The sequence below is a fragment of the Aspergillus fijiensis genome (genome assembly GCF_003184825.1).
Source record: "Aspergillus fijiensis CBS 313.89 unplaced genomic scaffold BO72scaffold_77, whole genome shotgun sequence".
Taxonomy (NCBI): Eukaryota; Fungi; Ascomycota; class Eurotiomycetes; order Eurotiales; family Aspergillaceae; genus Aspergillus; species Aspergillus fijiensis.
In genome coordinates, this window is record NW_024469053.1 from 113,130 (window position 1) to 124,806 (window position 11,677).

At 52.5% G+C, this 11,677-nt stretch overlaps 6 protein-coding genes across 6 annotated transcripts; 3 read left to right on the forward strand and 3 right to left on the reverse strand.

The window, feature by feature from the left end:
* Positions 1-331: 331 nt before the first annotated feature.
* Positions 332-1,978, forward strand: alkA (DNA-3-methyladenine glycosylase II; the record flags this gene model as incomplete). The annotated part of the gene is made up of 3 exons (XM_040942559.1): positions 332-1,344; positions 1,411-1,533; positions 1,592-1,978. 3 exons carry the CDS (start codon positions 332-334, stop codon positions 1,653-1,655), a joined length of 1,200 nt encoding a protein of 399 aa, XP_040796390.1. The 3' UTR covers positions 1,656-1,978.
* On the reverse strand, positions 1,978-3,090 carry BO72DRAFT_452796 (ubiquinol--cytochrome-c reductase subunit 7). Its single transcript, XM_040945818.1, has 4 exons — positions 2,906-3,090; positions 2,597-2,705; positions 2,480-2,533; positions 1,978-2,291 (listed from the first exon to the last, which is right to left on the reverse strand). The coding sequence occupies exons 1-4, from the start codon at positions 3,019-3,021 to the stop codon at positions 2,202-2,204; spliced, it is 369 nt and encodes a 122-aa protein (XP_040796391.1). The 5' UTR covers positions 3,022-3,090; the 3' UTR covers positions 1,978-2,201.
* A 285-nt stretch (positions 3,091-3,375) lies between these two features.
* BO72DRAFT_439959 (putative mitochondrial carrier protein) lies at positions 3,376-5,496 on the forward strand. Its single transcript, XM_040943430.1, has 2 exons — positions 3,376-4,317; positions 4,370-5,496. Exons 1-2 carry the CDS (start codon positions 3,858-3,860, stop codon positions 5,146-5,148), a joined length of 1,239 nt encoding a protein of 412 aa, XP_040796392.1. The 5' UTR covers positions 3,376-3,857; the 3' UTR covers positions 5,149-5,496.
* A 747-nt stretch (positions 5,497-6,243) lies between these two features.
* Positions 6,244-7,021, reverse strand: BO72DRAFT_452799 (uncharacterized protein). Its single transcript, XM_040945819.1, has 2 exons — positions 6,786-7,021; positions 6,244-6,621 (listed from the first exon to the last, which is right to left on the reverse strand). Exons 1-2 carry the CDS (start codon positions 6,816-6,818, stop codon positions 6,418-6,420), a joined length of 237 nt encoding a protein of 78 aa, XP_040796393.1. The 5' UTR covers positions 6,819-7,021; the 3' UTR covers positions 6,244-6,417.
* Positions 7,022-7,444: 423 nt separating this feature from the next.
* On the forward strand, positions 7,445-8,883 carry BO72DRAFT_452800 (putative iron-sulfur cofactor synthesis protein (Isu1)). Its single transcript, XM_040945820.1, has 2 exons — positions 7,445-8,134; positions 8,257-8,883. Exons 1-2 carry the CDS (start codon positions 7,678-7,680, stop codon positions 8,409-8,411), a joined length of 612 nt encoding a protein of 203 aa, XP_040796394.1. The 5' UTR covers positions 7,445-7,677; the 3' UTR covers positions 8,412-8,883.
* Positions 8,884-8,955: 72 nt separating this feature from the next.
* BO72DRAFT_452802 (ABC1 kinase family protein) lies at positions 8,956-11,594 on the reverse strand. The gene is made up of 4 exons (XM_040945821.1): positions 10,962-11,594; positions 10,282-10,886; positions 9,651-10,223; positions 8,956-9,593 (listed from the first exon to the last, which is right to left on the reverse strand). The coding sequence occupies exons 1-4, from the start codon at positions 11,384-11,386 to the stop codon at positions 9,346-9,348; spliced, it is 1,851 nt and encodes a 616-aa protein (XP_040796395.1). The 5' UTR covers positions 11,387-11,594; the 3' UTR covers positions 8,956-9,345.
* Positions 11,595-11,677: the final 83 nt, after the last annotated feature.

An 11,677-nucleotide genomic window follows, 5' to 3' on the forward strand; every position in this document is an offset into this window, starting at 1 on the left:
CTTTGTTGTAACGATTACTGTGAAGTCGACAGGTTGAATGGGGGTTGATAGCCGGCATAGGAGCAGAAAAGCATTGAACGACCTAGAGAATCAGTCCTTTCAATTCTCCACGAGTGATAATGCTCAATGGTGAGCATGTATGTTGATGCTCTCGACCCGGCGGCCCAGCTTATCGGCCTCCGTTGCTCCCCTGCGCCCTCGCGACGTCACTCCGCCAAGAGTAACCGCTGCAACGAGTGACTGACGCCGTCAGAGTATGTGCATTCGCGCTCTAACTTCTTACAAGCACCACTGTACCAGTATTGATTATATACCACCACTTGCGGGTATGATGGCGTTACGGCGTTCCGCTCGTCTGAGCGCACTGCCCACTGGCAAAGTACCAGTGCTGCAGCCAACCACCACCGCACAAGTCAGGAACAGCAGCAGCCGCAGCCGCCAACCGAGCAACAAGGTCTCCAAAGCACGAAAACCATCAGCCAGGGGCAAGAAAGCCCTGCATGCAACGGCCCCAGAGCAGATTGCCCCTTCAAGCTCGACCCCAGCCAAGTCTACACCCTCATCCGCCACAGCGCCCTCCGACTCGGAGAACAACAGATCAGCAGCGCCTGCTAACATCTGGGACCCCGTGCCTGGTAATCATGATCACAGGGCGAGCACCCCTCCTCCTCCTCCTCCTCCTCCTCCTCCTCTCGACCGACCCGTCGAGCCGCACCGCACCAACGCAACTCTCCTGACCCCGCACGGCTCCTCACTCGTCGCCTACCCTCCAGGAACGGAGAATGAGTCGCCCACCAAGACCGGCCGACCACGGCCGACCGCCACGACGGGGACGCTCCTCGAGAAAGCAACTGCCCATCTAATCGCGACGGACCCTCGACTCGAACCGCTCATCAAGGCCCACCCGTGCCCGCTCTTCACCCCGGAGGGGCTGGCGGAAGAGATCGACCCCTTCCGAAGCCTGGTCCAGAGCATCATCGGACAGCAGGTATCTGGTGCGGCGGCCAAGTCGATCCGTGATAAATTCGTGGCATTGTTCACAACTACAGGAGAGCACGGGACGGATGCGGACAGGTTTCCGACGCCGGAGGACATCATCAGGATGGAGATCGAGACGCTGCGGACAGCGGGCCTCTCCCAGCGCAAGGCCGAGTATATCCTGGGGCTGTCGCGGAAATTCGCCGACGGGGAGTTGAGCGCGCGGATGCTGCTGAGCGCCACGGACGAGGAGCTGGTCCAGAAGCTGACGGCCGTGAGGGGCTTGGGCCTCTGGTCCGTGGAGATGTTTGCTTGCTTTGCCTTGAAGCGCATAGACGTCTTCTCGACCGGTGATCTGGGCGTGCAGTACGTCAACCCTCTTCCTCGTTGCCTCCACCGTCCATCGTAGTCCGCTAAATAAGTTCTTCTCAGGAGAGGATGCGCCGTGTTTACAGGAAAGGATGTAAGCAAGTTGAAGGGGAAAGGTGGAGGTAAGTTTAAATACATGGCTGAAAAAGATATGCTGGAGTTGGCCGCCAAGTACGCCCCATACAGGTACGTATTGGAACTGCTATGTGCTATGGGCGCTCGTCATTGCTTACATCTATCCTAGGAGCCTCTTCATGTGGTACATGTGGCGAGTGACGGATGTAAATCTCGCCGTGATGAGCTCATAGGTCTGGGGAGAGTAAGTGATGATATAAAGGCCCTTGGTCTGCACAGTCCACGTGCAGACCACCGAGGGATGCATATGAGACTATAGAACTGTATACAGCCAACCCTATGGGCTAGCTAGCCCCCTAGATGTGACAGGATATCTTGGATAGCAAGGCGAGCATAGTCCAAAGAACCCATGCATTTTGTGTATAAGCCTGAGTTCTCCATTGATGACGTAGACCACGTCGTTATATAGAGGAATGACACTCGAGGCATGGAGTGCTGTGAAAACGGTTACGGTCATTGCAAACTGCAAGCTGCAAATTGCAAAATGGAATGAAGCATAGCAATGGACGAAGACAGATGGATTTGTACAGTATCAGTACACGTGGTTGAGCGACATATCAAAAGGTTCGATGAAGCGTTAGCTGGGTGCCAGTGGTGGGTAGCATCTCAGCTGAATCGGACAAGATAAACTCTTTTTCTCATTTCTATCCCGACCGTCCACGATTCCTGACGACGATAGTCTAATTCCGGTAACAAAAGGGCTCGAATTAATGAATCAATTACCGGCGGACGACGAGGGTGTCGAGGTCTTCACGCTCCTTCTTCTCCTTCTCGATCTCGCGGATGATGGGGCTCAGGTACTCAACATCCTGTAGTCATCATTAGTATATGTGGTCGAATGGTTGGGAATTGGTCGGGACAGAGAGATGTAGCCTGTCCGTGCATCGTTCTCCAAGTTCCGTCCAGGTGACAAATCCGGCTCACGGGATTGGCCGAGACGGTTTGCGGAGAACTGAACGGCCTATACTCGGAAGGCATGGGATCAGATTGGACTCACCTCCTCGGGCTTGGTCTGCTCAGCAGGGGGGAGAAGGGTGTGAGAGACGGAGCACTGTTTCCGAGCTTCGTTAGCCTGTTGCTTCTTTGTGATATCGGGGTCTTCGGTAGGGCGAACCTGGAATGCTCTGCGGATACGGAAGATGCGGTCGTAGGCCTCCTTGGGAGGAAGACGCTTCAGAGCAGTCTGAACAACGTCGCTCTCCTCGGGGATCAGGTCGTCGGCCCTACGCCCGGTCAGTTCATGGTGCCTTTGGAAGCAAACGCGAAGGATGATTTGTCCAGGGCAGGCAGCGATGCGGGTATGAGCAAGGGTTCACACAGAACATCATGAGAAGTTCATGATATACCCTCCGGAGTCTTTCACCGCTGTATACCGAGAACATCGAATGCCAGTCTGAGCAGATTGAATGGCGAGGACACCTACTTAAGACCGAGTCTTCTGTAGCCGGCGGCGTCGGTGTACCACTGGGCGAGTGGCGTCATCCAGCGCTTGAGCCATGGGCGCTTGACAATGAAGTTGGTGATGGAAGGGGCGGACATTGTGATAGATCCCAGCAGCGGGCGTGAGAAAGTCCAATTGACAAGGTGGTGTGGCGGGGGAGGACTGCGAGATGTCAAGGCAAGCTTAGCAGGAGATGACCCGACGTTGGAGATTGTGCAAAACGGAGGTTCGGCGGGTGAACTTTCCCAAAAACATCCGAATTTGGGCCTGAGGCACCACGAATTGTCCGATTTTGTCCATAATATGTCTCACGTGATAGGTTCCCCGAGCATCCCTGTCGACACCCTGCCCGGTGAACTGTCGATGCCTCAGGCGCTAACGGCGCTTGGTGCCGGTCTATTGTGGATTTACTCCACCTGACTTAGAGCGAGCGTTGCTGCTAACTAACGCAATTCAATTCATCTCGCCCACACGACTCCGTCCTTTTCCGTTTCTTTCAAGTTCCCTGCTCCCACTTGAGTTACTGGCTTTTATGCTCATTGCCCTGGAATCTTCATTGCTCGCTAGGCATGGGGAGGATTACTCGCTGAATATATTTTCACTTGAAAGGTTCTGCCATTCCGACCTCCGATAGGAGCGTTGAGTCGATCTTCCAGACCCCGCCCCCGTCTGTGCCCCCGACAGGGTAACCTCGCAACGCATCAAAGCAATCGCTGGCCAGCCTCGGCTGAAAGAGGTGTCATCAGCGTTTTCATCAGTTTTGAGTGTCGCTATCTCGTCGCCCGTGCTCCCAACGACGCCATTCTTCCGCATTCCACCACGATTTGATAAAGGATCATACTGGGTTCCGGAGCGAGCACCGATATGCTCGGATCCGGGAACCCTCGGTGACATATAAAACGAACCAATAACTGCTTGCGCACTGGCTGCGAACATGTATTCCGAAGGACATGGCTCTTCGGATGCCGCCAGCGGTTCTCAAGAGCAGCAGGGTCCTGCATCACCCTCTACGCCTGATACACCGCCCCCCATGCTGACGAACTCGACCTTCGTTGATCGCCTCGAGATGATCTCCACGCGCATACCTGATGTCTGGATTACACCCTTCTGTGGAGCTAGTGCGGGTGTAGCGTCGGGTATTGTCACCTGTCCCTTGGATGTGATAAAGACCAAACTGCAGGCTCAAGGTGGATTCGCACGACGGCGCGGCAAGGCGGTCGAAACGAAGGAGCTGTATCGGGGCATGCTTGGTACCGGAAGGGTAATTTGGCGGGAAGATGGAATTCGAGGTTTATATCAAGGACTAGGTCCCATGCTGCTGGGATACCTTCCGACGTGGGCTGTCTATCTGGCCGTTTACGATCGTTCCCGGGAATATTTCTACGAGACTACTGGTAAGAGAGTTCTCTATGTCTACTGATTGACGCTGCTGACTTTATTCAATAGACAGCTGGTGGCTCTCCAGAGGGTACGCTTCTCTAACAGCTGGCGCCTGCTCTACACTTGCGACGAACCCAATCTGGGTCATCAAGACGCGACTTATGTCCCAAAGCCTTAAATCTAGCAGTGAAGGGCTTCGGGCCCCGTGGCAGTATAACAGCACCTGGGATGCCGCTCGGAAGATGTACAGGACTGAAGGGATTCGCTCATTTTATTCGGGACTCACGCCGGCGCTATTAGGCTTGACGCACGTTGCCATTCAATTTCCCCTATACGAATACTTGAAGATGGCTTTCACGGGATATGGGATCGGGGAGCATCCTGACAACGGCAGTTCTCACTGGATCGGAATCACTGCCGCCACTTTTCTCAGCAAGGTCTGCGCTAGCACCGTCACCTATCCACACGAAGTGCTTCGGACGAGACTTCAGACTCAGCAGCGGACGTCTCCAGCATCCTCCCCAGAGGAAATAGCGTTCCGAGGTGGATTGGACCATCCTCCGGATCGTGGTCGCCCTCCAGGCGCGGCTTCCTCGGACGGAATGCCCAATCGGCCGCGATACACGGGAATTATCCGCACTTGCCAGACGATTCTCAGGGAAGAAGGCTGGCGTGCATTCTACTCTGGAATCGGCACGAATTTGTTCCGTGCTGTACCGGCTGCGATGACTACCATGCTTACCTATGAATACCTCCGGAAGGCCATTTCGCATATACAACATGAAGGAAAGCTGAAGCTGGAAGTGCAAGAGGGCAAAGCCAGCGACTCTTCTGATGCGCTATAAATTACTAGATCATTAAATTATTGTTACGGGGACATGCAACGGAGGGATAATCGTGTTTGCTGCTTGCCGCTTGTCAGGCCGTTGATGATTGAAGAGATTCAAGGCTCTTTTATTGGTCTGCTTACACATTACACATTGTTCTATGGATGATACCTCGGCCTTGTATCAATGGTGGTGCCGGGGTAAAGTGACAGGCCCTGACATGTGAAGCTTTGATTGTTTCCTGTTCTTGTGGTTCGCCATTTTGTGGTATTGAGCGTCTTCCCTTTCATGAACAGAATAAGTCATCAATGCAATTGTATATAGTCTGTCCTACAACACTTTCCTCTCTGTCGTATTCTTCTATTCTTTCCAACCCTATACTAGATGGTAGTTAGCCTCTCCACTTGTGCCAATATCAGCTCCTTGGGTTAACCTTCAAGGACCTAAGTACTAGGCCACGCAGTGTAGCGCAATGCTTGAATCGAATATCGTCAACCAGCCAGCCAATAAGATGCTATTTCCTGTAAGCGGTGCGGTCACGTGATACACACACTAAAATATCCCGCTGCGACTTTTCGAAAAGTTTTCCCTCTCTTCAATGCTCGCATCCTTGCTCAGGTTACTCTGTTGAGCCAGACTGCCATGATGGAGGCAAGCGCTTCAACGGAGGTGTCGATCGCCACACTCTGATCCGGAATGCTTCACCATGGAGTGACCGCGCGCCACTCCTTAGCATCGAATCTGGAATGACCATCATGATGCTATTATCCCCAAGCATCCAATAGGCCTCGATGAAGGCCTCATCAGAATGACTCGGTTTCCCAGACGTCAGGTCGCAGCGACCATCCAGGCCTCCCTCATCCTCCAGCACACTTATCCATCGATATGATGAACATTTTTCAAATGGTAGATCCTGGTAGTCTTCATAAGGCCTGGGATATGACTATTCATACACTGAAAATTCTGACTCATGGATATTCTGCCTCGGGGCGTCGGTTGGGCTTGGCCTGATGCGATTCTGCCAATCATTCCTGATGGTGGAAGCTGTTTACTGTTAGTTGTCTTTGGGCCCGGCCCCAAATACACAGCTTCTGTTTACTCATGCAAGGCTGATCGGCCTGGAGGATATATATCTCTTCTGTTCACATAGGGACACAATAATGCAAAAGTACAACTTTATCTACAGAACAAGACCCATCCAAGGCATACTAGCCAGCTGTAGCCTGTAGCTCTTCTCTTCTCCAGTAAGATTTCGAATATCGAGCAATTGAATTTCATGCGCGCGAATCAAGAGTCCTTGCCGCCCCGGCTTTCCTCCAAAGCCTGCTGGACCCAGGATTGTTGAAGGTCCGCCCGCTTGGGACGGGGATTGGTGGTACTAGTGATGGGGGGAGAGGACTGTGCTTCGCGACGGGCAGTATGGATGGAACTGATGCAGTAAGAGCAGAGGATGACTGCCATGGTGAAGGCGGCTATGGGGGCGTTGAGGGACTGGAGATTCGATACATGGTCAGATAGGATTGATGTTGTTGTGGTGGTGGTGGTAGATTAGTCATTCTCATACAAGAGGGAAGTATGGAGTAAGGAGACCAGAGGGGGAATAAAAAAGTACGAGTATAATGACTAGACTACTCCGTACACGCCTGTCAACTTACCCCCGACGATCGGCCTAGTGTCTTTCCGGCCATTATTTTGAAATGCTTATAGGAAGGGTGGGTGTTTTGATAGTCAACTGTAAGACCAGGCACGTAGCCTGTTCAGCGGCCACGATTTGTTGTTAGTGTGGACAGGCTTTCGGGGGAATAGTAGCCGGGGCCAGGGTTGTTCCGAGGTAGACGTAGACAAACAGAGGGCGGAGGTGGGAAGTGGAAACTGGAAACTGGAAAGCAGTGGGCAAAATTATCAGATGAAGGCCAGGACGAGAACCGGGGGACGAGACCTTGAGTGCTTGGTAATGCCGCCTGCAGACCGTTCCCGTTGGCCGAAGTGCCCGCCATACCAGAACCAGACTAGAACGAACTGTTCTTCCCGCGGGCACTTGAACTGTACAGTAACTAGACACTATACACTATTTGGTACGAATGCAATCCAGTCGCAGCAACGCCGCGATAAGAAAGGGGTTCAACAATACGAATCAACAGTCAGTCAGTCACTCACTCACTCAATCTCCCTGTACTGCACTTCCTGTACTTATTTCTTAGCTGCAGCAAAGGGGGAGCGAACGTCATTCCGAAGACCGCATTTCCTCGTATCTCCGAAGCCGGTCCGCGGAGGCAACGGGGTTTCTGGAAAGGGATTAGCGCCGGTGAATAAGACGGACGGACTAAGCTAGTAGTTCAACTTTCCCTCCCTCCATCAAATCAATCATCGACTATCAATCTTTCATCACACACCTCGCCGTCCAATTCATCAACCCTTTCTTCTCCCAATCTCATCAACGACCATCACTTCTGTTGCTCAAAACCATTACCATATCTTCCTAACAGCCTATTGCACGATACCCCTTTCTCTTCTTTTTTCCTCGCCTCTTTCACATAACCACCCACAATGTTCCGCCGTCTCGTAACGGTCGCTCCCCGCTCCGCGGGCGCTCTCTCGCCTCGCATCCTCGCCCCCGCCGTCGCCGGCGTGCAGCAGACCCAGATCTCGAGCCTGCGGGCGGCGTCCGCCCCGTCTCCTCTCCAGCAGCAGCGCCGGGGCTACCACGAGAAGGTCCTCGACCACTACTCCAACCCCCGCAACGTGGGCTCCATGGCCAAGAGCGTCGACGTCGGCACGGGTCTCGTCGGTGCCCCGGCCTGCGGTGACGTGATGAAGCTCCAGATCCGCGTCGACAAGGACACCAACGTGATCAGCGACGTCAAGTTCAAGACCTTCGGCTGCGGCAGTGCCATCGCCAGCTCCAGCTACCTGACCGAGTTGGTCCGCGGCATGACCCTCGACGAGGCCGCCAAGATCCGCAACACTGATATCGCCAAGGAGTTGTGCTTGCCTCCTGTCAAGTGTATGTTGCTATTCCCCTTCGGTCTCCTGCTTTCATTCCCTTTGGTAGTTTTCGAAAATGTGACATCATGGTCATCAAGTTTTCCTTTCCCCCAAAACTAACCCGTTTTCCCCTTTCTTCAGTGCACTGCTCCATGCTCGCCGAGGATGCCATCAAGTCCGCCATCTCCGATTACTACACCAAGAACCCCAAGGCTGTCAAGACCAACCTGGCGGGTACTGGTGCCTCGATCCCGGACCTCCATGCTCAGCCCGAGAAGGCGGCTCCTGTCGCCTAAACATGACCCAAAAGTCCGAACAAAATTGAAAATAAAAAAAACAATTTGAAGAAAAAAAAAAGGCGATACCATGATACGAATTATTCTCCTTGCATCGTTCTTTTTTTTTAATTCCCGACCCACTGGAATTGGAGGCTGAGCAATAAATGATGGACCTCGAGTCATGATCGCCGCAAAATAATGGTTCTTGTCTCTTCTTTCAATTTGTGAGAGACAAGAAAAAAAACAAGCAGCAGCTGTGTGGGACAAAAACGTTCGCTTTTTTCTTTCTTTTTCTTGATTGTGGATCTGGGACGGAGTTATCTGTTTCTTCACTTCAATAATGTACAGCAATTTTTGTGTCTTTTTCTTTTTTTTTTTTCTATTTTGCGAGCTTTACTCTCCCAGCTAAGCAAGGCAAGACAAGACAGGCCATTGTGATTAAGTTGACTCGGTGATTACTACAATATATATCAATACTTCCATACCTTCACCATTTCTCCCTTCGGTTTCTATGTGGAATGGCTGCGGCGGGATTTATCTGATTCGCCACAATTTACGTAGTGCGGACTGACATCATCATTTATCCATCCATCCATGGTATACTTCATCTGATAATTGACACCTGAACATTGATGATCCCCGTGCTTGCATGAAACAAGAAATCTACCCATACCTTCTATACTATATGAGCCGCTAAATATACACCTAGCTTTTCTCAAGGAGATAGTCTATCGAGCCAAAATCACGGACCAAGATGCACAGAAAACCACAAAACAAGATGGATGGGGTTGAACGCCATAAGAATGCACTAATCGTGCGAAGCTGCAAGACGACCTCTACAGCATATCACTCTGAAAGCTCGAGGGCGGGCTCTCGCGGTGCGAGGTAGAAGGATGCAGGTGAATCGGAACGAGGTGTAGTAGACTGTACAGAGGGATTAAAATACGTTGCTCTATACCAACCCAAAGCGGCTCTTCAGTGATAGGAGAGCCTCGTAGACAGAAAGCTTCAGTTCCACGCGCAGGAAGCCGGTCCATGCGCAAAGGAAACGCCAGAAGTTTGAAGGACGGAGAACGCCGCCTGTTTCGTAAACGGCCTCCATTTGTTCCTCGAAGACGGTGCGGGTTGCGTATCGTGCGAGAATGAGGAACGTGCGGATGGGCCCTTGGCGAGTTTGCAGGTTTTCATCAAGACTGCGGGCTGAAATGATATGTTAGAATTATGTAGCCATGCTTAGCAGGAAGAACATCGACTTACTCAGGTCGTTCGTCTTTAGGATCAGAAGGATGATACGAGGAACTTGGCCCAGCAGTTCGACGAGTTGTTGCAACATGCCTTCACCGAGTGCACCAGACATGCTCTCCCTCTCCGCGGACGTGCGGGCGGAAGTGATGTCCTTTTTCTTGAGAACCATGTAGTCTCGTCCAGTAATGGCGCTGGCGAAAAGAGGGAACTGCTCATCCGTTATACCGGCAACTTTGTGCGCGGACTCCCGCATGCGCGACTCATCGGCTTCGATCACCGCCAGCCAGAGCTTTGCATAGTTGCGACGCAGGTCTTGAGGAATGTCCCGGTAGAGTCCATGGTCGTAAAGTACGATATCGAAGTTGTGACGTCGACCGTTGGGGTTGGGACGGATAGCGATGTTCCCCCCATGTGGATCGCAGTGCAAGGGAGCGTTGGCGCCGAAAATCATCTCGTTGAAGATATGTGCCAATGCGGCGGAAACCTCATCCCGGTCTATGTGATTGGAATCCAGGAACTCAAGGTCGTCGGGTCGTCGTCCGGAAAGAAACTCCATAACGAGGATACGCTTCTGTGCCCACATCACTAATAGTTGTGTTAGTTCGCCAATCGACTCGGCCACGTGTGTACTTGGATAACACACCTTCCGGAATAACTAGTGGGGCATCTGAATGCTTCTTGAAGTATTCCTTTGTCCGCATAGCATTTTCAGCTTCCATCCGAAAATCCAATTCTTGTGGCAGAGACAAGTCCATCTCTTTCGACAACCATTCCAAATCGTATTCCGGGAAGAAGCGCTTCAACGTCGAAAAGGTGAATCGAGTCAATGCCAAATCAAGCGGCGCCCACTCTGCCAATGCAGGATGTTGCACCTTGACCGCGACTTTCTGACCGGTTTCCTTGAGCGTAGCAACATGCACCTGGGCGAGAGAAGCGGCCCCGATAGGCTGTGGGTCGAAGGATGAGAAGAGCTCATCGATACGACGACCAGTATCAGCCACGAACATCGCTTCAACGGACTCGATGGACGAAACGGGGCATTTGTCCTGAAGAGGAATGAAGGTTGTCGTCCACTCCAAGGGCAGCAAGTATCCCATACTGCTCAGATGTTGTCCTAGTTTGATAAAGATCGATCCATTCTGCTCGAGAACACGCAGCGTGCGGTCCGCGCAACGCTTGTGACAGGCCCGTATCGCTTCGTCCCGTTCTCCAGGGGTGGACGTTTCTTGCTTGAGGGTAACACGGTAACTGGTTGCGACCATGTGTGAGTAAGCCTGCCCTACTCGAACTTGGTGCTAAAAGAAGAAAATCTGGTATACTCACTCATTGATACAAATAGCGAGGGCACCGACGACTCGTCCAGTGCGCGCTGCCGCACGGTAGTAGTGCTGGACCTCATCCGAGTATACTACTGCCGCAATGGCGATAGCTCCACCGATCACAACATATCTGAGTACTCTGTTGTGCGATTTTCCCGGTCCAGACTGCCTCGTGTCATTCCGTCCCGAGGTCGCGGAGATGGCTGCATTCCGAGTAGGAAACGGCGGTAGTGATAGTGATTGATCGCCGATACGGCGTCGCTGAGTTGCCAAAGGGCGTGGAGTTGCAGAGGAGAGCAAACGAGAAGTAATAGGAGGAGTCGACAGACGAGTCAAGGGGGGGTTCAGGTGGGCAAGATTGGATCGTATGACCACCGCGGGATCAAAATTGTTGGAAGCCCGCAGCGGGATGCGGAGCACCGCCCTCATCCCGAACACGAACAATGCCGTCTAGAGAGCGACCACAAGTCGACAGAAACGAAGGCTTGGACGGTGTATTTCATCCGTGCCAGCACCAGAGTCCCAGGGAGGGGGGGTTTGGTTGATGAAAGAGAGGATGCAGAGAAAGGACAAGAGAAAGCGAGAGAGAGGGACTATGGAAAGAGAAGGGAGGCAAGCAGGCAAGCAGGCAGGCAGGCAGGCAGGCAGGCAGGCAGGCAAGCCGTGGTGACCGCCGCGTCGCAATTTCCTCGCACCTTTTTTTTTGCCTGGCCCATCGCC